We start from the raw sequence: 25,833 nt of genomic DNA, 5'->3' as shown, positions 1-25,833 counted from the left end.
TGCTAGCAGAAATGAAATTGCTTATACAGAGAACTTTAGGTTTACTATAATATCATAGTCACGGTGAGGGGTTCATCAGTTTTTAGGACCTCACTAGTATCCCTTGACACAAGAGGCTTTAATAGGCTTTGGAGGTAGCACAATATTAATAAGCCTAAGGGACTAAGTGCAAATCAATTTACCCGCTACTTGTTCACAGAAAGCTGAAATTAAAGTTACGGGAGATGGGACCTGAGGGAAATATAGCAGAACCTCACCAATTTGCACTAATGATTGGTATACCCCCTAGTGAATGCCTGAAATTAGTGTGTTAGCATGGAAATGAACAAACACAATAAAAATAAAAATAAAAAGACAGGTTCTCTCCATGAACATAGCTTTGATTATTTATTCTGACAACTGTGTTTAGTTTAAATGCATGAGAGAGCTTTAATGGAACACCAGGAAATGCACCGTGGCATATTCTGTAAAAATAAAGGGTCAGCTGGTATGAACCAGCATGGCTCAAATCAAAGGTGCTGTACCAGTTTTGTATCAACTGACAATCTTGGCCCAGTGAGTAATGAAGAATATCAGAGGCTGACTTCACTGCTGGACTCTTAAGTATTTTGTCCTAAAATGAGAACTGGATAGGGGTGGTACTGCTCACTACATGGTTTATGCTCATCATCTCATCTCATTATCTTGCCAATAGCCCCTCTGGGAGCAGATTTCCCACTGGCCTAATTAACTCTAATTGTGCCACTCTTGTTGTCTTGTCAGCAAAGTAGGGGTTTTGCAAAATGCAGAAATGAACCAACCTGCTGTTTTAATTCTAATGATGCTACTTAGTACAGTCTGCTACTTACCTCCAATAACAGCCACATCTGCTTCAGCTGTGGGGCTCTCAATGTCTCCATCTATAAATAGATTAGAACATACAAAAAGTAATTAAGGAAAAAGGAATTGGATCATACGTAACAGCAGTGACTGTACTGGTGGTGCTGTATTTTTTAACCTCTGAAACTCAGAACTTAAAAGAGACCTCATTAATAAAAGACATTTATGGAATTTGAATTAGCTGTACTGTTACAGTTTTCTGTCACCATAACACTGGAAAATAAATAGCTAGCACATTATGCAAACTATCATGGCCCTCGGGGAAACACCTACTGTTTATTATGAGCACATACCTGTTACATCCTCCAGTGAATGACTAAATTAAAAGCATTCAGATACTGTGATTACTCTCAGAAAGGTAGTTTTGGGGAAAAAATGTTGGTGCCTATTTATTTTCCCATTTATGGCCCTTCAGAGGATGGTCTGGATCTAGATTTGATGCGAATTAATCTGGCTGTATTGATTTCAATTAGTATTTGTTTTTCTGCAATATCCTGGTTTTGATCTTAGCATTTATTTTCTTTTAAGCCTGCGTTTGGAATCAAGGGAAGCCTGTTAAGTGTGTGGTATAAAACACAGTACCCATTTAGAGCAAGTCTGAATTCAGTGCTGATAAATCAAATTACATTCTTTACTGGATTATTATTTATAAAAAAGGTAACTTTGCAATTTACGTCCAAAAAAAGAAGTACCTGACCATGTCCTTTTAAGAAGAAATTATTCTGAAAAGTTGTAAGCTGCTGAAAGAGCAGTTAGAATTTGAATTACATTTTGATCTTAATTATAGCACTTACTAAAAGTATCCAAAACAACTAATGAATAGCCAAAATATTTAAAGGGGGGAGGAAAAAAAAAGTTCTGGAAAACAGTGAGGATTTTTCTCTCTTTTTTATGTTATTATAGACCTCCAGTGAAAGTAAATTCATATAGACAAGTATTTCTTCACTAGCTTCTCTGTAGTTCATCATGATACAATTCTGATCTTGTTTTCTGCTCCTTATTTCATGCCATTGGTATCAGCCCACTTAGTCCTGAATTACGTGAATGTCTGAGAAGGTGATGAACTCCCAGAGTTTCTTCATGCTAGGTTTATGACAGGATGATACTCCTTTCTTTGTTTATTATTGTACTATTTAAACAATTCTAAACAACTTTGATTTCTGACAAGGCAAATAGTTTTATGTGAGGTCTTTATAAATTTCTGTTTGGTAAATACAGTGGACAGAAAAGTTATCTGGAAAAGGTAAAAATGCTAATTTCAAATCCTATATAGTCAACGGTGGCACTAGGGGTGAGGGGTGATATCTGGCTCTTCTTTTGCTAAACCTGTGATAGATGATGCAAGGATAAGACATTATCAGCACTATTCTCCCTGCTTATGTCCAGTCTCTTATATCAAATTGCAACAAACTGAGGAGAGCTGAGATTCAAAGGATCCTTCTCTTTCTAAACTTTCTGGAAAGCAGAGATCCTTCCCCCAGAGATCCTTCCCACATTTTCTGCCACGTATACACTGCTGGAAAGTTTGAGCTCACCTTGTGTAATTTAAAAACTCTAATTACGTCTACGTCCATTCAAAACCCGTGTGCCTCAGAAGAGATTAATTTCTTCAAGGTCAAACTGTTCTGTATTTCTTTATACACCAAATATATGCTGTATGCCAATAAAGCAGGCTCCTCTATAGCAATCAAATACTTGAAGGTGTGAATTCTAAAGTGCTTCCCTAGCCACACAGCTTGCTTCCAAACGTTAATTCTAGATCAAATCATTATTCCTTTAATTATAAAAAGGCATGTGAGTAACTCTCTGCTCTTTTCTGTCATTCCCAGGTGCCTCTGAGATTCAGATAACAAGCAGGTACCTTATCTCTAGTACTTGCCACCAAAGTGCTTTTTGATAATGGATTACAGTATCATTGGTTTGCAGAAATTTTCATTTCCATACTGTACTTTCTAAGTTGTCAGAATAATGTTGGACTCATCTTGAGCTATCTTGTAGTTGGCATGGATCTGTTAAGCTAAGGATGCTGTACCATTCAGCAACCAGCTAACACCATGATGTGGCTTCACTCAGTTCCCCATTTTACTGCAACCACAAGTCCGACTTCTTCATGTATTGACTTTTGATCAGGGGAAGTGCTTGCTGTCCTCCTAGATGGCACTTGTTGGCTTTTGCAGCATCATCCAGAGTGTCAGGGCATTGCAGCTACTACCAAAGGCCAGAAGTTTCCAGGGTCACCTCTTCTGATTGGTTTAGGATCAGGGATGATGGAGGGCAGAGGGGGACCCTCAATGCCTCTCTCACAGTCCTTGAAATTTCATTTTGTCCAAAAATAGGTGTGTGATTCATGGCAATATCACAATATTGCTAGGCAGTGGGGGGAAGGTATCAATGTAATTCAAGATTCAAGCTGTATCACCCTTCATGAAACATGACTGAGGAAAATGCAAAGCACATGCTTATGAAATGTCAACTTCCCATAGAGGGGCAAGACAACAGCCACTGTCCAGATGCAAACCCATGCTTGGCCAGGAATCTCAGCATGTTGTCTTTAACTTCAGGTTACTCTACTCACTGTCTGTTAGAAATGCATTACTGTAGGACTGAATCTTCACTTTCTGAGGCAGAAAAGATATCCAACATGCTGGAGGAATTTTTAGCTGAGCCATGGCTGAAGGCTTTGGCCTTCTTGCACCTTCTTTATTCTGCTCTTCATGTGCAGAGAACTCCGAAGTCTGTGTTTCAGTAACTGCCTTTGCACCTGTTTTGGTTATTTTTCTTTGGTTCAAGGACATCTTTTGTGTTATCTGCTGCTAAATTCTCCTTGCAAAACTTCGTCTCACTGTTATACTGGCCCTCGTCCATAGTTACAACCTAGTCCTGAAAGTGTTTAGACAGTGTTGTTATTTATTGCCACTGGTTACCATGACAAACAGAAATCAAAAGATTGTGGGAAAACTTGTTTTTCATAAAATCTCTGGCCATCAGAATGAATTGGCTAAATCAAGAATAGAACATACAAATCAAATTGCCTGATTTTGGAAAGCGCGTTTCTAAAAGCCAGAATGAAGGTAAAGACATGCCTTTGTGCCATGACCTGAAATTCATCAAAATCAAGTTCTACCCATAAACTCACAGATAAGGAATTTTGCAATAGGATGACAATAGCTACCTGTCTCATTCTCATCAATCAAAGCATGCTGAGAAGGCAGCAGCCTCTGAAAGCCCCAGTAATATTGCTGACTTAACTACTGCAAGCAGATCTCTGGCTTTGCACTTCAAAGGTGAAAAGCCAGTACTAGCTTATATGTTAATGTAGCCAATGGTGAGTATTTCCTGCTAAATGTGTCAGTAAATTTTTAAACCACCTCCCTCCTCCACGTGTGATTTTCCAATAAATCTTGACTTTTTTTTTTTTTTTTTTTTTTCTAGTTTAAACTGATCCCATTCTGTTTTGGTTGAGGAGTATTTGTTTGAAGGAGGCAGGTGCAGCAGTGAAAACGTATGTCTGAGATTCAGCACTCTCCTTGTTTTGCTATGCACTTCTCCTGATAGTTGTAATAGTTTCTTCTGTTCTTTACAAATCTGAACCACTAAAAGCCATAAGTCGCTTACTATGCAAAAAGTATGACATTGGCTTTAAAATAATTTAAAACTTTTCTATTTGCCCTTTTTTCATGTATCAGATTTATTCAAGTCTTACTTTCCAGCCCTTCTCTACAATACCAAAGAGAAAATGCACAGTGTAGATGGAAACTGAGGTTTTGGCATGATTTTGAGACACCAGGAAGCAGGTCTTTAAGGAAAAACCAAAGTATTCTGAGAATCCTAATAAAGATGCAAGACTTATCAGTGACCTACTTTAAAAGCGTCATCATGTTAAGACAGACAAACTGACAAGCTATTTGACTTACATGATGATGGGAAAGGGCATATTCATTCCCAAAATACTTCCTCCTATCTAGCACCGAAAGAACAGATTTTAGATCCTGCTACTTGCAGAAAACAGCACTTTAAGGTGCTCCTGTGGCTACTGTCAGTGACACATGGGTTACATTTGCATAGAGATTCAAGCTTTCTAATTTTTCAGGCTTTTTTTTTTTTTTTTCCTGCCAAAGAAGCTTCCAGAAAAAAATCCGGTACTTGCACCCTTAGTGGCTTTGCAGTTTGCTTGTGACATGTTTGCTTGTAATGGATTTACACATGCAAAAGGCATGAAAGGAAAGCTGTACTTGCAGAGGTATCCCCAGTTGGCACATTGATATGAATGCATGGGAATAATCATTCAGGATAGATCTAAACTACTGGTGCAAACTACCAAATCTCTGCTGCCCACAAGGGGCATAGACTGATAGACTGCAGCCTGAACTTAGTGTCTCTCTCATCTACCAAGATAAAGCTCCAACTAAACTGGACACGTACTTACTGCTAAGCAGTGTTGAATATAGAAAGCAAAGCCTGAGATTACAGCTCATGTTGTCACAATTTCCTTGCAGCTGTGGGTGTTACTGCTCTTCTGGAGTGGTTAAGTCAAGCTGAGTAAGTAAATAGATATCTGTGTATGATAAGCAGCTTTTGCAACACAATTTTCAAAGCCACTCAACACCAGTCAGGCAGAACTGCTCCTGCCTTTCAGGATTTACCTACCCACAAGCTTGTGCTTTTGATTCTCAAGCAACCTAAGCCATCCCTTATCATGATGTTCCACTGCTGTCTGCTTGTGGTACAATCTCAGATGAAGCTCTGTCTGCTAAATTACAGTCAAGTAGGTCTCTAAGCACTTTCTTGGGCAACCCATTTTCTCTCTTGATGTGCCTGTTCATTGCATAAGAAGTGCTTGAAATTCATTCAATCCCTGTGAATGATGAGCTGAGCTCCTTAGGGCAGTCGTTTTCTTCTTAAGACTTTCTAGGCATGCAGACTAGGAAACACACTGTAAGATTTCATCTTTAATCAGCTTATGAAAAAACACTACTGCTAGTGGGACTTTGTGGAACAACTCAGTCTTACCTCTGTATATTCATGGACGTGCTTTGCAGAACCACCCCAAATATTAACTGTGTTGTTGCAGCAAGCAGTCTGTAGGCTGAAATGTGTCTTTAGAATTCAACCACTAAATGTTTAATGATTTTGTCTCAAATATTAGTACTGTCTATCTGTGGATTTTCAGTAAACAAGGAAGATGATAAAATGAATAACATCCAGTTTATGATTCAGGCCAGATATGAATGTATTTCAGAGAATGATATTGCCTCTTTATTGATTGTTCTTTCATACATTCATACATTTGAAAGAGATTTTTAAGTATAACTGGAGACTAATGAAATGTAGTTTACTCAGTTCAATAAATTGTTGTCTATTTTTTTGTGTTGTATCAATTGACCTAACACAACATATCATACATATTTTGCCCCATTTTTAAAAACCTGTAATTTTAAAGGAAGGCTGCCTTTTTATGTAAACAATTTAGGTGGAGTTTCAGAAACACTCATCACTGATTTAATTGCTTGCACTGAAGATGATAGTAAGGTATTTAATTTGGTTCAGTAAAACATTATAAACTTCTGAAAGTATTGAGGAACACAGAGTCCACCAGGAAGCTTTTGTAATTGTTAAAAACCTTTATTATAATTTTTGCAATTTTAAATTTGTTAATATTAGGCATATTGAAATGTATTTATTATAACTGTTCCTTTCCCAGGGGCGCTTTCTGTTCTTTGTATGTACTTCTGCAGTCTTCATTCCTCTCAACTGTAATAGCTGGTCTTAGTGGGCCCCTGTTGTAATCACTGATGCAAGACTTTCCTTACCACACATTTACTGTGGAAGAACCAACGAAGTCTTAACATCTCCATTGTTTATGCAACTGTGGTATGTCCTCCTTGCCCTTTGGTTTAATGTTTGTGCCTTGCCAACACATTGCATTCATGAGAAAATCATTAATCTATTAACCTTAGCATACTGATTTAATTTACAAGCTATAGTTAGAACTGGTTCAGTGCAGCTGTATGTGTACAAATGAGCTGAACCAACTTCTGAAAACTTCATGTTAAAAATATGTTAATTGCTAAAGCTGTTCTCTGGTCTGTGTTATGATATCAGATGCATCACACTGAGGTCTTTCTGGATTAAAAAAACCCCATGTCATTACCTATTTTAATATTTGCCAGTAAGTGTGCAGTGCCCTGCCAGAGCTGGCATCTCTTATCCCAAAGGGTCACCAGCTTGAACCCATCAATTTGACACATTCTGCTGAAAAAGCCATCACCAGTTCCCATTGGATAATGAAACACATCAAGGCTGTTCTTTCAAAATTAAGGAACAGTTTCTCATCTGTCAATCTGGACAAGAGACAGAATAATTTGGCTTCCATTTATATACTAAATTGTTATAAGAATAATAATGGTGACACACAACAACAACCACATGATCTTTTGGGTAAGTAAATAGACTGTGCTCCAAATGTAAGGTAAATCATGCAGATTAAAAACATGTACAAAATTTAAATGCATTGGGCCCAGTCCTCTTGCTATCGTAGCTAGCAATTAATATGTCATTAATTCTGAGAAAACAAAATCCAGTCTTGTTCAATTAAAATAAAGGTTTCTTCAAGACTTTTCACACTTTGTAATACAGTGAGGATAAGATGACATTATCAAATTAGTTTAATTAGATTAGGTTTGCCACATTATTTTAGCAATTTCCATTTGATTCTGGTATGCAGTGTCAGCAAAATATTTTTTACCATTATATAATGTTATAAAGTAAATAAGAGAAAAGATGTTTTCCAATGTTTGAGGAAGTAATGGCTTCCCTCAAACAGTCCCTTTTTCTCTTTTGAATTGCACTTGAGTCTTGCACTTTCCATCTGAGATGGAAAGATACACTGACAGTCACTTTGCCAAAAAATAATCCTTTGATATCCCTTAATGATAAGATGGAGCTCCTTGGCAAGTGGGCAATGAAGCTCACAGAAGAATGGTGTCAAAATCTTGTCTTTAGAGATGGGATGTGGGAAGCCACCAACATCCACCCAGTGGTGGTCTTGCTGCTCATGTATGTGGCCAGTTTTTGCTGTGCTCCTGAGGAAAAGCTGCTTGTTGTCTGAAGAGCAAAAGCTGCTTTCTTATCACACAAAGGGTGCATGAGGTATGTGGACCTGGAAGAAGGTCTAATCTCTTTCAAAAAATGCTGCATGTGGCCAGTTGCAAGTTGTGCCCTGTTTTGTTTGCCTCATGTTTATATTTGTATCATGGCAAAAAGTTCCTCACTTTTCCGTGGAAATATGCTAACGTAACCAGGCCACCATCTACATTTTTCCTCCACAATCATCAAACTCGGCTCACTCTCCAAATGTACATCATCTTGCTGGGGAAGATAAATCAAAGTGGTATTGCTTCATTAAAGGAGTAACAGTTAGGGTGTGAGTCAATCCACAAGGTACAGTCCATGTTCAGGTTGTTTTCCTCCATGTGTCCCTCCTCCTCCTCCCACCTCCTCCCTCTTCAACAGAATAGAATTCTGTTTTCAAGGACTTTTTGTTCAGGAAGGTTTTGAAAGAAACACTAAATATCCAGTGAATCTTCCAAATAATTTCTGCCTGACTTTCCTCCAAAGTCAACAATTACAAGCTCTAGTCATTTTTACTGAATCAAAATGGGAACAAAACAGCCATTTGCTCATTCAGTGAGATCAAAGCTGAATGGAAAGGAGTGACTGGCTTGTTTAATTGATTAAGCATTGCAAATGTTGCAAATGATCATAGGTAATCAAAGGAGTTGGTTATGGATATAGAGAAAGCCCCTATGACAGCTTGTAACAGACGCTTGTAATTCTTCAGAAAGTGTGTGAAAGAAGCACATCTTGCTGACCTGAACCTTGTATGTTAGAAACATAAGCATAAAAATTTGAGCCAGAGCCTTTGAGTGTAAAGTCAGAGGTCAAGAGGTCTTGGAGGGCATGATAATTGCATAAATGGTTATATGATGCAGTAAGACAATTTAACTGCTAAAATGCTTGTAATTATTTACCAAGACATGCTTTTAATTTGTACCTAACAGGTCTACCAGTCTCAGTCCTGACTTTCAGGCTTTTTGACTGTGTCATCAGAAGATAAGTTGATCTCTGTGTTCCTTAATGTTGTTATGCTTGATTTTATGACCTTAATAACTTCTTAAGATTAGGTTTTAGTTTCCATTTAAAACATACCCTTTTTATGGGCGTAGCAGTATTCAAGACAAACACTAGTTAAAATTAGTCCCCTCAACTAAGACACCCTGAACTATTTGTTAGTATTTGAAATATTTCCATCAAATAGATTTGGCAGAATTTTTGCACTGATTCTCTCTGTTCCTGCTGTGTACCTGACTGTCCTTGTAACCTTTAGAAGTTTTGACTCCATTATTCAACTCCAGCTGTTTTTAAAGGAAGAGTGGACAAAGATAAGCACTTTGGCTCAATTTTCATGAAAACTATAGGCTGGAGAGAAAAGCTGAACTAGAGTAGCCCAGCAGTGAGGGAAGGGCAATGAGGACTCTGTTTTTGTAAGCTCTGTTCAGCAGCAGCCAGTTCTCTGGTCACCATGTGCTTTCCAGTCATCATGCAGTAGATCCAGAGGAGCTGCAGCAAGGTGCTTCCCTGTCCCATGGGGAGCTGCTGGGGGAGGGAGCCAGTATATGCTGAGGTGGGATTTAGGAGTCAGAGACATAAATCCAAAAGCTAGAGTATTTCACTGGTTCTGTTGCTGGCAGAAAACTTGTATAATGAACACTGACATGCAAGGGGAGAAACATGGCCATTATTCTATTAAGGTTGATAAACGTCTATTTCTTGGTTTGAGATTAAAAAGCTTGAACTTGTACCTAAATCACAGTTGATATGATCAAATTAGAGGTGATATCATCTAGAAATCACCTGGAACTTGTCAAAAGCCTGCAGTTATGCACAAAGATGTTATCCTGACAATGCAAAGAATGTAGTGCCAGGCTACTATCCTTAGAAAAGCATAATAATTTTCCCAACATGGGCAGGTTTCTTCCTTTCTGCCTCATTCCCATCACCAACATTTTGTAGCAAAGCAGTATGACAGGTGACAATTCTTGGGAACATGAGCTCTCTGTTCTCCATCCCTTAGCTTATTTGATATGAATTGTATTCAGCTACATCCAGCTCATACACCAGTGCTTGCCTAAGGCACTGTCTACTAAGCATTGCAAGTGGAAATGTCAGGATGTTTAGCATATGCTCTTTAGAGACACAGAGATCTTTCCTGGAGCACTGATGAGGTTAATATTATTAATGGAGATATCTGTAGTGGAAACAATGTTCCAACTGCTTTAAATATTGAGCATATTAAAAAAAGAAAATATAACATACCGAAACACCTTGGAAACTAGCAAGGCAAATAGTAGCTCAGAGCAATAATAATTCTCATTTTCCAAGGATTCTGCAACGAATATGTAGATTTCTTTTGCATATCTGCTTCATTTAAAAAGACAAAGCTCATTTTATTATCTGAAAAAGGTGTATGTATAAGTCCAAGCTATCTGAATTGTGTGGAACAATTCTAGCAAAACTTCTTTAACATCTACCATTCATTTTCAAAATTATAGACAGATTGTGCAATAATTGTTTAAAAGAGGAAAAAAAAGAAAACGAAAGAAGTCTTGCTTGTCTATTATTTCTGGACAGATGTCTGGCATTATTTAACAAACAGCATATTGAATACATTAACAGAGCTGAGCATGAAAAAAACCTTAATGGAAGCCATATACAGAACGTTTTTCAGTGTGGGACTTATATTGTTGTGAGATTCATTAACAACTCATTATAAGTGTTCCTCTCTCCTAACGAAACCTGAAGGGTAAGTAACAAGTAAATGGAGAGCTAATAACCAGTCTGGTGAGATTTTTGACTATTGGAAAGGAGTCTATGTGATCGAAACTGTCTCCATAGCTGCTGCAGAGAGGACACAGGCTGGCAGTTGGACTAGCTGAACATTGTAGATCCCTTCCAACTGGAACTATTCTATTCTATTCTATTCTATTCTATTCTATTCTATTCTATTCTATTCTATTCTATTCTATTCTATTCTATTCTATTCTATTCCTGACATGCCTTCTTGCAAGGAGATCCATTCAGCTCCAATGGAGGTGTGATGAATACTGGGGGATGGAGTGGGAATTTCTCTTCCCATCAACGAAGCAGCAAACTTAGAAGATAAGTTTAGATTAGAAGCCTAGCTTTCTGGAATGTATAATAAGGGAAAATAAATCTCAGCCATTACTGTTAGCATTACTCAACCATCCCTTTCCAAAGACTGTGCTGAGGGTTTAGCATTTCTGTGGGGTACTCAGAGCCCTTTTTGCAGAGCTTTCAACACTCACTGGTCAGAAGGGCTAGATCACTTCCACGGGTGCTTAAATAGTGTCTTAAACTCTGATTTTGTCTGTTAAATTGCAGTTCTGTTTATGCAAGCAACTGTATCACACCAAAATTCGATACTATTGCATTCCTGACTAGAAAATAAATCCATTTAGTTCAGTCTTCTAATAAGGAGTCCTTTTTGTGTTACTGCTCACTTGAATGGCTCTCTGTAAACAAATGTTGACTTTCATACAACTTGGAGAATGATAATAATTTCTGAGACTTCTGCTTCTCTTTTGAATCTGTTTGAAAGTGGTCAGTGAATCCAAAAGTTCTTGATGGGAAGTGACAGATGGATGAACAGATGATTAAGGAGACGGATATACAGCAGGAACACATAAGACTCATTTCATTAAGCAACTGGACTGAAACCAGAAATACCAGTGGGTACTTGGATAATATTAATATTTTGGTAACCAATTTTAAAAATGCCATTTTTTGCAACCATTTCAAAGCTTGTAGACCATGTCCTTAGTGGTTGTAAAAGAAAATAAAAAAACAAAGAGACATTGCTGAGATTTTTTTTTCAGTTCCTTTTTTGGGCAGAATTTTACATTACTATAGTTTGGACTATATTTTAAACCTTTAAAGCCAGATTCAGCATGGACAGCCTTGCAATTTCAATGGAAGATTAATGTGTGCTATTAAGCAAAGAAATATGGTCTAGTACTTTTCAATAGCAACAAATGCTTGCTATGGTGCTTCTCTGATAAACATATTTTTGACTTACTGTGAAACCTTTGGGCTGCTCCTTTCCTAAATGTATTAAATATAAATGCAGAAAAGCTGAGAGTGAATCATTGTGATTTGAACTGGCTGCTACATTCCAGCAGAAAAGGGTATTCTGGTTCCTAACCCTTTTCCTTTCAAGCTGATCCAGCAGAACACCAGCCCACCAAAAGGACTGAGGTGGGGGCTACTTACTTATAGGCAAATTGATCTAAGTCACCATGTGGTCTGACTGTCAGTCAATCTGTTAACAGGAAGGGGTTTGTTAGGTGTAGACAGTGAGAGCAAAAAGCAGGAATGCATTTTTGAGTGGGTGAAGTACATTATAAATCTGCACTCAGAATAAGCAGGTTCCCCAAAAGAGAAGCATAAGGAGAAAAGCAGCTGGATAAAGCTGGAGATTTCCTTGCTAGATTGGCCTGAACAGAGCAGAAAACTTCAGATTTTCACAGCCAAATGACTCCTTTGAAATACAACAGCTCTGGAAGGCCATGGAAAAAGTTCGGCTTGGTATTCACTGTGTAAGAATTTATTGGAATGCATTAAGAAGTAAGGGCCCTCTCTCAGCAGTCAAAATAGGGACCCTAGGGCAGAATTGTTACTCTGCACCTCCCTCTCTGCCTGGGTGGATGCTGCTCTTCCATAGCTGAATCAGAGGCAATCACATTCTGCAGCACAGCAGCAGCAGCAGTCACTGCGATCCCGTTTACACTGGCATCAAAGCAGGGCACCAGCTGGTAAGAGATCTCCCACACATTCCAACTGCTCAGCTGGACCGTGGTGGAAGCTTTTAAAAAATCTGTTTTAGGCATATTAGAAAAATGATAAAATGAAGAATTCATCGTCAAGGTCATCATACATAGCCTCTGTCCATCCTCTCTGTTTTCCGGATTCCCAATTTAATTTGCTAGTTGATCCTGTCTAACAGGCTGTAAAAATCTGCTTTCTCAAGTAGTCATGAGAGAGCCTGCAAATTTCCCAAAGCCCTTTCTTAACATACCCAAACTATTTACCATTTCCTCCAGAGAAGTCTGCTTTGGAACAGTATTAAGAGGTCAAGTTATCCCACTGAAACACCTATGAGTATGAATAGAATGAAGAAAAAAAAATAAAAGAACAAACCAACAACACTAGCGCAGCCCTGGAAAATATGAAGTCATAAGTAGAGTTCAGCCAGAGCAGACTCCCATTAAATTTTGTTTAAGAGCCAAGTTCCACCCTGAGATATGTGCGAGCTGCAGTTTATTTCAGGGGGAGCTGTGCTGTATTTCATGTCAGGGCAAGGCTTGGACACAAGTATGTATCTGTTACCAGTCAGAGAGGAGCGAAGCCCACATCCTTTTTGCATTTTTTGGTTCTGCCTGCCTAGGTGGAATAGAAAAGTGAAAGAAGTGGATAAAACAGCCCACATTTTACAGGGCCTCTCTGCCAAATTCAATTCCTTCTTCTACAAGACCTGAATGCCTGTGTTTCTGTATTCACTAAGCTATTTTCATGAGATATTGAAGCATTTCCCTGTGCCCCTGCTGCCACACCAGAGTTAAATATGCAGGCAGAAGCTCTAAGGCTTGTCTTTCCGGCTTCTTTGCTCTTGGGACTCCCTTTAGGAGATGGCCAGCAAGAAGTGTTCCCTAGGATACGCACATGCTTTATAAAGAAGGGATACAAACAGCAGTCTGGCTGCTCATACTCCTTGAAGCCTTCCACTGAACATTTTTGTCTGACAAACAGGAGCTCAGCTGAATGAAGAGGAAAGAGGGAGTGGCAAAGACTTTCCCAATCCCGTTTGCGTTCCCAGACAGGGGTCAGGCATGACAGCAGCTTTGTGCTGTGCTGCGTTGCATGGATAGTCAGGCAACAGCCTTTGTTGTTGCTGGGGCCAGCTCCTGATGCACAAGTGCTGTGAGAGGGGACAACAAGATAAGGTCATAGCCACATGCATTTCTGCATGGCTGCTGGAGGCACTGTGGTTACCTGGGGGAGAAAGGCAGAGGAGTGTCTTGCTCCCTGACATGAGTCGTACCCTTCAGAAAGCTGTGCCTTTCAGTAATGCTGAGCTCCCAAAGCTGAATTATTTCAACTACAAGTTAAAAGAGCTCATTCAAGAAGAGGGAAGAGGGGGAGGTAAGGCTCAGTCCTGCCAAGCGGTAAGTCTGGATGTGAGCAGGAGGTTAAAGTATTTCGTATGAGAAACTCTGGTAAATGCAAAAGCTTTCATACCCCAAGGCAACCCTTTAAAAGCTGAAATACTGACTGGTTCAAGAATTTCCCATGCCTCAGATCCCTAGATGTTTGACCTGTGCTTTAACTCTCCATTAGGCATCTGCTACTGGCTCTAACAGGAATGATGGACCATCAACTCCATGCTCACTACAGCACTTCATGGGCACAGCTGAAAAAGCATTAAAGTCCTGGGTAGAGGAGAACACCCAGCATCATCAGAATCAAAGGTACATTGTCAATCACTTGTCATGGATACTGTAGCAGATGAGAAGAGGTGGCAGTGTCCCTGGGAAAGAAAATCTCTTTTTCTTCACACTCGCGTAACCTAACAGCCAGATGGTGATGGTCAAGGAAAAAACACAGGCAGCTCTGGTAACGCCACAACATCGCTTCATTGTGTAATGGAAGTGAAACAAAGGATGGGAAAAACTAGTACCAAATCCCATTAGCTAGAAGATGGATTGGATATATCCCACCAAGGGTGGGGAATGGGAAAAACAGACATATGTGCCCTGGGAATCTGGAGAGATGATACAGCCTGTGGCCACAGCTGGTGTGCCATGGCTTTGCACTTGGCAAGGGACTGGATTTGCATTTCTTGCTTCATCTCCCCTCACCCAGGATTATGTTCCATGGAGGGGATATAGATGCTCATGACCACGGACAGCAAGTTGTTACTTTAAAGTGCTGAATAGTGGCAAACAAAATCAATTGCTGAGCTGGACACTCACATTTATCAGTATCTCCTTGACAGACTTCCTTCAGCCACCCACAGGTCCTGGACCTTGCTGTGTGCTGCAGGCAGCAGCGCACAACCTGGGGTGCTTGATCCTTTAGGGCTTGAGAGCCTCTTCTCAGGTGTGAGCTGTGAAGGAAATCACTGTGGTGGAAAATAGCATGTGCTAGATGTTCCAGTTCCCAAGCTTATTTTCCTCATTCTATGAGGAAAATACATGCCTCTCTTCCAGAATGAATCACAGACACAATCTTTAATTACAGGACATATGTTCTCCCTCCCACCCCCCAATGACTGCTGCAATTTTATATCTGACAAAAACAGGCATCCAGACCTCTAAAGGGAGTAGCTTGCATTTCCCCCTCCAGCAGTTGCCAGCCTCTGCAAGGTCCTGGGGCTGGGCTGCACCACACTTGAAAGTGAGGGAGATTCAGGCAGCAGTTTGGGACTCATGTCACTTAAAAACAGCACACTGGAAGCAGCAACGTGGGAGTTGTACTCCCATCTGCTCTGCTACTGGCCTCTGGAGAAAACAGGACACAGGATATGCTTCCTGCATGTGGAAGGCTTGTAGCAGCCCTGGAGAGAAGGCATGACCTTTTCCTTAAAGGAAATGTAAGTCATGAAGATGAGTAGGGGGGGAAGAGTCCAGGCTACATTTTATCTTAAAAAAATGCCATGCAGCCGTACCTCCTCATGCTTTCTCCCCCTGTGTTTAAAGCTAATCCTTATTTATTTAGCAATGACACTTTTAAAACAGTTTCATCCATCTCTGCCATCCCATTGTTTCTAAATTGAATCATGAACCTTCTGACATAAGTCAGATGCTGTTGAAATGAAAGGTTTTATTCATCGCAAGCAAAGGAAATCAGTGGAGGTAACCCAGAGGAGAAGGGCTTGGCTCATGTTCTTGTTTCCAGCTCACAACTGGTTATGTCCCCAGGATGCAGCAATTAAGCATCTCACACAGAACATGGGAGGGGGAAGAAGAGTCTTTGTCTGAGATACGCAGATTTTAATGGATTCCAGAAGTGGAAATCTTTTACTGAGGAGCAAAACAAAGTTCAGAGAGATGCAAAAGCATTTATCTCCCCAGTTGCATTCCTGCCTGCCAAAAGCGGGAGGTAAAAGGAGTGGTAAAAGGAGTCCCTTATGGATCATTAATCCAAAATGAGAATGAGCTCAGGAGCCATTGACAGCTTTTTTTTAATGTGCAAGAATTTGAATCAGCAGGAAGTTTTCTTCTTTGACAGCATACAGGATCAGCTTATTTGCTCCCCACTACCCTTTGCTTTCATTGGAGGTTGCTACCAGAGCTCCAGTTCCCACTGATAAATAACTTTGCCTTCATTAAAATCTGCGGTGATAGTAGACAAGGCTGATGTGAGCTAAATCAAGGCATTTGAAGGAGAGTAATATTAAAAAGTGAAGATCTGAAATCAGTAAATTCTGATCCAAAGTCCAATGAAATCAATACAGGCAATCTCAAATTCCAGGGTACAAGTATCTCAACACCACTGACTTTGGCAACACAATGATAACTTGCAGGAAGTAAGGCATTTCCTGAGAAGCTCAGCAGAAATGTGAAGGAGACAGAAATGGTCAGCTATTTGTTTACATGCCAGGACCTCAGGTGAGGAAGCTGTGTGTTTGCAACTAGAGCTGATCAGAAAGCATGAATCGTTAGTTGGAAAGGGGGTAGATCTGGTGGACACCTCTTGTTATTATGTTCTCATTGCTTTAGGGGTAAGATAAAGAAATATAGTCTTATTTTGTCTTACACTCTCTGAAAACACCTGAAAAAATTTTCACAATGTCTCAATTGCTAAGTAAAGAACATTAAAGACTTGTTATCTCTGTTCAAAATACACAGACATATACAAAATGCCACTAGTCTGTAGTGGATGGCATTTTATACTCTTTAACTTGGTAAAAAAATGTCCAACAGAGAACTACATTTCTGTGTTTAAACCTCCCAAAAAGCACTCACTCCAGGCCCAGATTTTTCAGGTTCCATTTAAGTCTGGTAAATTCACATCCTTATTGCTGTAAATGACCTACAAGATCCCAAATGTGGCTGAAAGAGAAAATCCAAACTGTCTGGTGTCCTTGGGTTTTGTGCTCTCTCTTGTGTGTATGTGTGTGCATGCAGCATCCCCTATTTTTAGTCTTTGCCAAACATTGTGTCTTTGACAAGTTGAAAGTATGAAGATTAGAACGATCATGTTTACATGATTTACATGTTTACACCTGCTACTTCATTTCTTCCATGGTGCTTAAATGTTCAGGCATGTGGCTTCAAAACACGCTACCTTTAATGTACTTGAAAACTCTGCTGGATTTCCAGTTTGCTTTGATCTCCACAGTCTATAGACTATCTCAGAGAATACAAATGAATATGTTTAGCAGAAAAATATTTTCAAGGAGAAAACCCTAAAATCCTTCCAACTTGATATGTTTTGCCAATTGATGTCATACCTAAGGTTGTTTTTTGCATGTTATCTTTATGCTTCAGGAGGCCTAGATCTCTGTTCAGAATAAGCAACTTGATGAGGTAAGTTGGGAAGATGCATGTGGTCAGTGCCCCTTATCATGAACACTGAAGTGGCAAAAAATTATTTGGTGATTTTTATTTAGAATAGGTCCCTTTCCATTAGGCAGACACAGCCTGCACAAGAAGGAGCTATAAAGCACCCTTCACCTCCCTGACCTGGTGTTATTCTTCTTGGCCACACTGATGTTAGCTGAAACTATTCACCTTCTTCATGACTGGAGCAGGGATAGGAAGAGTAATAGGGAAAGCAGCTGGGTGTGCAGAGCACACTGAGTGTTTTTGAAAAAGAGCAAGACAACCATGACTTCCTCTTTTCCCAAAGCAAAGGGGAAGCTAGAGCGGAAGAATGGCTCTCAATGGCAGTTTTGTTTCCTGGTCTGCTCTGCAGGGTTTTCTGCAGAGATGCAGCCTAATCCTGTGTACACCCCCATTTTCCACCGAGGGTTAATTGCCATTAATAACTGGTAGTACAGACTTCTTCAAAGTAAAAATAATCCTGATGAGTTCCATGAGAAAAAAACTGGATTTGTATGTATCAGGCTCCAAAAATCAGATTCCACTGACGCAACTATGGAAATTCAAGGGAGACACACAATAGTAAACTCTCCCAGTCATGGGATCCAGGATGTAAAAAGTCTGTCCCAAGTTGTGAATAAAAATTCCTGTGTGATGACAAGAAAGATCTGGAGTGCGGAAATGTGCTGTTTCATAGCGAACTGTGAAGATGAGGCAGTAAACAGAAACTAATGGAGAAGAGGGAGGGAGATGGAAGAGGGGGTGACTCCCAAAGGAAACAAGGCCTTAACCCAGAAGGTGACAAGGGAAGATTTATGTCTTCCTTGCCTGTGCTTTTCTTCCTTCCCACTGCCAAGACTGTGGAAGGTCCTTGAAAGAAGGAAGGAAATGTCATATAACAACTGGGACCTGTGTGTCTCTCCCGTATTGCTGAACGAGCACTTATCTGTTATATATTTCCCAGCTCCTTATATATAGCTCAAATCTTCCTCTCACTTTCTTTCTTGTCACTGAGTTTATGTCTCTATGAAGCCTTCAAAAATCTAGTAATTTTTTCTGCTACTTTTAGAGGCATCTATCATATAAAAAGGGAAACATGAGCTTATGGGTAAAGGTGTCTGAACAGAGATATTGTCAGGGAATTAAAACTCTCCGTATCCAGAAGTCTGATTAGTGAAAAGCCACATAGATTGTGAAAAAGGCTGTGTGTGTATGTATATGTATGCCTGTGTATACATATATACAATATATTATATATACACATACCTTGTGTGTATATGTACATATATAAAGAATTCAAATCCATTTTCTGGGTTTGATGTTACTAAAATAGTCTCTGTTTGTGAATCTAAACACCTATGCATATGTAAAAACTCAATGTCTGATTCTACATTGCTGTGACCTTGTCACACATGCTTTTCACAATGTGGACTGTCTCATGAAAGTAGACATTTTATACATGCATTCCCCAGTAAAACAGGCATTTATCACTCACGATAACATGGAGCTGTCTCAGGGTGTGTTCGAAAGCCCCCCTGCAACTTACTGATAAAAAGCTTAACTCCATTTCAGGGCTTATCTGAGCAAGAAAGAGGTAGGCCCTCATGAAATAACTGAATTCTTTTTCTTTTTCTGAGATGAAAGAGAGAGGGAGAGGGAAAGGAAAAAAATCACTTTAAAACTTCAGTGCAGCAGAATAAGTTTAACCCATTGAGATTTTAAGTGAAGTTTTCTGCTTTATCAGGAAGAACCGTGTGGTGAAACGTATGTCAGAAGAGAAGAAGATAGGAGAAACTGGCCTACTTTGCAGATGAGCAGATTAATTAATAGAAACATAACTTAGCCAGATGTTTTATTGGTGAAACTTCATGTGCAAGGTACATCTGCAATAAGGGAGCACCAATGCATTTGATTTCCATGCTAACATTGGAGAGACAGGAATCTGGTGTCAATTAGATCATGCTGACTCTTGGAGAAATGGAGTACATGTCTTATTTTGGCTACAAATTATGAGTTGCGTGCCTGTTATTATAACGTTGCAGTATCATTACTTGATGCAGTTGAGTTATGGGTTACAAATAAATTATTCAGAGAAAGCAGTCCTTTTCTCCATTTGTATTCATAAATTGTTGGCAAACCAAACCTGATTTCTCCAAATGCCGCTTTTCTTTATTCGCCATGTAGTTTTTCAGAGTGTTTAGCAGCTGGTGAATTTTTCATCAACTCATTACTGGGGAAACACTGCCAAATTCATTTGAATTAAGAACTTAAGTATTTCAAAAATAAGTAAAACACAGTCTGCCTGCTGTCCAAATACTTGCCCAACTAGGGTGTTCATGTATTCTTGTCACTGCAGCACCTGAGTGTCTCCCAGTTTTTCATACATTTCCTATCACAACTTGGATGTAAAGCAAAAAGAAAAAAAGTAAATAAGGATCTTCCTAGTGTCAAACACCATGTTTAAAAGGTTTCTGATCTTTCTATGGGAAACAAATCGGCCAATTGCAACTGACTTCTATGTTTTTTCCTAAGTATGTATTACAAAATTAGAGGGTGTGAAGCAAAGAGATGTTGCCCCAGTGGATCTACTGGAATCAATACTAATTCCCGCCTCCTGGTTGCTATAAATTCTTTCCCATAGCCAAAAGCTGCCTCTCCAGCAGTGCCTCTGGAAAGCAGTCATTTCTCTCCTACCTGTAATCTGTCCTCTCTACCAGCCTTTTGTACAGCACCTAGCACAATCACATTCCTCTGTTGGCTTAAATTTCTCTATGCTATAGGAATACTAATCCCTTCCCAACAATAGAGACAGGCACACCACAGAGCAGACACACAAACAGACTTTCATTACAGAATGCGGTCCTAAAAGCCTGTTTCACAAAAGGCTTTGCTGATTGGACTCAGTCATTTGAACAGCCATGGGTATGGGGTATGTTCTACAAGACCCTAGAAAGAAAGGTGCAGCAGTATCAGCAATGGGATGCAGACACTGCACAATTCTGTAATACTATTATAATATGCTTAAGTATGTAGTCAGCCACGACCTGAATCTTTAAATCTTTAACCTCTACTGAGTAAATAATTGTCTTTTGTGTGTGTGTGTGAAAAGCAGTGCCCAGAAATGCTGAGAACTGTGTACTTTCAAAAAGCAGACTCCTATGTGGGTGGACATCCCTCCTATTCCCTCCAGCACAGCAGTTTGCCAACATTTCTGCTCTTAATTATTGAAATTTCAGGTGCATTCTGAGCCTTTCAGTTTGCAGACATTCATATCAACATCTCAGGCAATGAGGATGTCAGGGAGAGCTCTGGGGTATCAAGGCAAATTTTCCAACTCACATGCACAGTGGTGGGAGACAAATATACAAGCAGAGACATGCAATTTACATAAATGCTTGTGGGATATATTTTGAGACTTCTGTGCTAAAAGTGAGAGGTTATAATCTATGGGTTTCCTTGTTTATAAATGCTCACAGGTTTACCAGTTAAGACCAAAATTTTCATAATCGATAGTCTCTATTTTTGCTTATTAGTCACTGCCACAGACAAGTGCTTCTGTTGATTAATGGCAATGAAATCAAACCTGTTGCCAAGGCAGTGAACAACATGGTTAAAAGTCTATGGGGATCACTTGCAGCTTTTCACAGGCCTTGTGTGAAAGGTAGTGGTATTGCTACAGGAACATTTAAAGGAACAGTTTGTAGCCCCAAAATATATCTCAGAATGAGTTAAAGATAGGTCAAGACTGTTCTCAGAACCAGACTCGCTGTGCACAGCTATAACTCACTTTGCCTTTATCAGGTGCAGCTTTTGTCAAGATCTCAGCCTCTCTGGAGGAGGTAGCCCACACATACTTGACTCTTTTTGCCAGAAGCTCAAGCTGTTGCAGGTGGAGATGCTAAGCATGATGGACCTAAGGTCTCCTGCTCACAGGACAGAGTTAGCACCAGAGTCTGCTCCTCCTAAGTAGGGCAGGGCTTGCACCTGGGCTATTGCTGAACTACAGCTGGCCATGCAGAAGGAAAGCATGCAGCTCATAAGGCTTGCTGGGCTTCACACTGTTCTTGACCCTCTTCCCCTCTCTGCAGCTGAGCCATGGCCTGAGGTCCATTCTTGCCTCCTGATTTCCTTTTGGGCCAGTTCTTCTACACAGCAGAGACTGCATTGCTTCCCTACCCACTCAGAAGTAAGATGTTATCTGCTAGTAGATTATGAAGAAGAGAAGCCTCCCTCCACAAGCTGCTGTCCTTAACCACTAATTCTGGCATTTGGAGTATAAGAGGTCCCCAATAAAACATTCCCAGCATGCTGAGTACAGATTAAATCCTGTAAGGTGCAGAACACCTTCTCCAAGGAGATGAACACCTCTAACCCCCAAAGACAGATCACTGCTTCCTCAGATTGACTCTTTGACCCAAGGATGTTTGTGTAAGTCCTTCACCTCATTTGACCTGTACATTATGTTGAAACTGGGTCATTGCAGCCTAAAAGCAATAGGGCAAAAGCTGCAGTCTGAACAGAGGTTGCCAAAACTTTGGAATTCCTTAGATTTTGTAATAAGTGAGGCAGCTACTGCCTGTACATTTGAGCAGAGGTGGGAGGAAGAAAATGCATCGTCTTCTTGTAATAACACATTTGAAAAAGACACATTTAAAAATTGGGAAGTCTACATTCCTGCTATCAGGCTAGATCACCTTTACGTCACAAGAAAAAGAAGAAAAAAAACCTGGAGATACATTCACAACACAATATTGTATTGAATCCCAGCCAACAAAATTGAAGCCCAACTCCATTTTTGGATTTGGTAGCAGACTTCTATATTTAGGTATTCCATTTTGATCCAGCTACAGACAAATGGCCATTAACTTGATGGAGTAAATATACACACACCACCTAACATCAGCAGGCTGAATTACTTGCTTGTCTGCCATTGAGTACAGAGAGAACCCACTCAGAGCAATGGGATATCTGAGCCAGGCATGGGAAGTGCTTGAGGTTAGACTGTGTGGCATCCCCATATAGAGGCAGAATACATTTGTAGGGTTCACAGAATTTAATATTTTGAATCTGAAATGGTAGTCTGCTCCTACCTGGATTGCCAGGATAATACTGTATTTATGAAATGAATAAAAATTCCTTATCAGCTGCAAGTGAATACAAGGAGATAAGCAAAGAACATGAGTAATTAGATTACTTAAGGTTGTTCAGTTTACATCAGTAGGCAGCTGCTCTGTGGTTTCACCTGCAGGTACTTAGCAAAGAATTAATATGTTCAGTATAGTCAAAGGTTTTTGCTGATTCTTTATGCATTTTCACACCCATTTCAGAGATTTTCACTATAGTTATGAAGCAAATTTGTTTTGCCAATTACTCTGTCTCTCTGGCAAACATCCACTGTCCATGCTGTGCAGTGCCTTTCAATACACTGATCTTTCAATATCTTGTTTCTTGCAAAAATTCCTGGAATTTTACGAAGAAATAAGACCTACCCTGAAAACCTCAATCATTATTTTAAAAATGCACCATATTTGCATTATACAGGATTATAGTACTATCAAACTTCCCTCTAATTTAATTTTGTTATGTAAATTTGATCCATGTCATTAAAAAAAAACAAACGCAAACAAACAAAAAACAAAGAGAGGCAGACTGAAACAAAATACAGTAGCATTCTGTTTGAATAAGTAAGGGAAATTACAAGGGCAAATAAACAATAGATAGTCACTATTTTTCAGTCATAATACTTCTTCTAGCTGGATTGCAAGCCATTTATTTTCACTGGCAATCATATGATCTTAAAATGATGCAAGCTGAGAACTCGCGCCTAGATTTTGGAAAAAAACAGGAGAACCTGATGCATCAGCCTGTTTCCATTATAAACAGACAAAAGGCCCTATGGAGTATTAATTCCTCATCCAGATCTACCCTGGAGCCTTCTGTGGGATCTTTTGACAGCCTGGGTCTGTCAGAGAAGTGATTCATAATGTATTCAGGACTGTAAAGCTTGTCCTGGACTTGTCACCTGACCAAGCCTGTCACTAAAGGTACAAGACCAGGTCTGTACCCTTGTAGGTATTGCACAAATGCAAAATGCACGTCAGTGAGTCACGACCACCCTCCTGCACACACTTGGAGAACACCAATGGCAGTAATTTACTTAAGCTTTTCCAAACCCAAGCACTCAGAATCTTGAATTAGCCTACATGTTTCTTTCATATCAATCATAGAAAATAAGTTGTAATGGAAACAATAGAAAACAAGCTATAAAAATCAAAACTCCTGAATAAAATAGAATAAAATGTACTATAAAGCTAGCATCTAATATTTCTTGTTGGTTAGAACTTGAAAAGGGACACAAAGGTAAATAGAAATTGCTGTTTAGGATTCTAGAAATGCTGCTCGCTGTGTCATGCTGGATCAGCCTGCCTCATTCAGAGCTTGAGAAACATTGTCAGTGTCAACATCCTACAGACCAAATACTCTTACAGCAATCTCTGGATGAAAGCCTGAATCACAGGCAGCTCCCAGCAATGCTGGCTGTATTCATTACTGATACCACAGCATGATAAACAATTCTGTTATCTGAAGTTTATTAAAAATAATACAAAACTACTGTCTTAACTTAAAGCAGGCAAGATTGTACTAAAGCCATAAAAGAGATATGGAGTTGCTATTGCAGTGCCAAAATCTCAAGAGTTTTCGCATTGACTCTTCACAGCTTATCAAATCAGAATCCACCTCCTTCCCCTCCACTTCGTTTTTAGTACTGTCCCAAAATGAGTGCTACCAAGCTGCAGCTAAACCTCTTGCTCGCTTGAGTGTTTGGGCCAAATTCACTCTTTTCAGATTTACTGAAATATGCAGAATTATGCCAGCAGAGGACTTGCCCTCCTGTACTCTCACTTGCTGAGAAATTAATTTGCTTGTCTTTAAGACCACATTTCTAAATTTCCAGGAGCTGTAACGCGTTGTGGATTTAAATATAGACTGTCAGTTTGTGGCTTGAGTCTCATATTACACACAGACAGCTTGAGACTCTAAACACAAGTTGGGCAGGACCATTAATATCTTAGAAAAGTGTCAGTACAGTTTCAAAATGCTCTATATTTTCATTCCTGAAAGGGAGGGGGGAGGGAAAACATTCAAACGAAACTTTTCTAAGCCATGGTTTAAGCGGAAACGTTACTAACTTTGCTAGGTCCTGTTTAGGAGCTGGCGTTTGCATAGCTCGTCTCAGCTCTTCACACACACTCGTGCACACAAACACAAAGAATAAAAAAGGAAAACAGTTTCATCAGGGTTAGTCTCAGGCGTTCTTTTTTTTTTTTTTTTTTTTTTTTTTTTCACATGAAATGCATTAGACAATCTTTTCCTTAAGCGGCAGACTGGTAAATCCACTCATATTGTAAGGAGGAGGGGGATACGGGTACTCACGTGGTTGAGTTGTCGTATTGTTTTGGTTACTCATAATTTACGCCTTTGAAAAATGCCTTATTTGTGTTGACAGTCTCTCTTGCCTGCTCAGAACCGACGGCGGGATTGAACAGAACAGCTGGAAGAGCCCAGGAAAATGCTCCTCTTGTTCGGGCTCTCCTTGCCTGGCTCCTGACCCTTTTACAACTGGAAAAGGAAACAGCACATGTGTCATTCTCTTTTGCCTGTGTAGCTCACATGAGCGGGGAGGGGCACGCATTTGCAGATAGCAGTAACTGTATTCGAGTTTTGCAAGTTGGATGTATTCCACCCCTTTGCTTTTACTAACCAGCAACCAGGGGAAAGAAAACGCTCTTTTCATTCTTAGCCAAATCTAGACACACCTATTAGATTTGCTTCCCAAACCCCTACTCACTCACTGTTGATATTATTTAAGTAAAAAACTTGCTGCTGAATCCCTTCCGAAAACGCCTATCAGCAGTGGGTGAGATAAAAAGTAGAGCTTTCGATTTTCATTGCCCAGCAGCATCCTTACACTCACAGTTTAACTGATCCTGTCATTTTAACAGGTGAAAACTGAGAATGACTTTTACTGGGTCAGAGCAGTTACGTCAGCGTGTGGCATGAACCTACACTGTGCTCAGAACAAGGAGGAATCTGTGGCTGCGGCACAGGCTGAGGCACAGGTGTCTCCAGTCCTGGCTCTGGCATAGGCTTCTCATGGCACCTTGGGCAAAGCACTTAATCTCTGCTCCAGTTTGTCATTTGTAGAGCTAAGATGATACAACTGATTTCCTTCCAGTCTTGGTATTTTTTTTTTAATCAGCAGGCAGATGTT

At 39.8% G+C, this 25,833-nt stretch overlaps 1 protein-coding gene across 1 annotated transcript in view; it reads right to left on the bottom strand.

Annotated features, from left to right (window-relative positions):
• GYPC (glycophorin C (Gerbich blood group)) overlaps window positions 1-25,245 on the bottom strand; it is a 32,579-nt gene extending 7,334 nt beyond the window's left edge. The window contains exons 1-2 of the mRNA XM_005511012.3: window positions 24,996-25,245; window positions 849-899 (exon numbers count right to left, since the gene is read on the bottom strand). Of these exons, the coding sequence (XP_005511069.1) occupies window positions 849-899; window positions 24,996-25,029 (85 nt within the window). The 5' untranslated portion in view covers window positions 25,030-25,245. The remainder of the gene's footprint in view (window positions 1-848; window positions 900-24,995) is intronic.
• Between the last annotated feature and the right edge of the window lie 588 nt (window positions 25,246-25,833).

The sequence above is a fragment of the Columba livia genome, chromosome 7 (genome assembly GCF_036013475.1).
Source record: "Columba livia isolate bColLiv1 breed racing homer chromosome 7, bColLiv1.pat.W.v2, whole genome shotgun sequence".
NCBI lineage: Eukaryota > Metazoa > Chordata > Aves > Columbiformes > Columbidae > Columba > Columba livia.
Note: the sequence above shows the minus strand (reverse complement) of the source record. Positions and strands in the feature narration are given on the sequence as shown.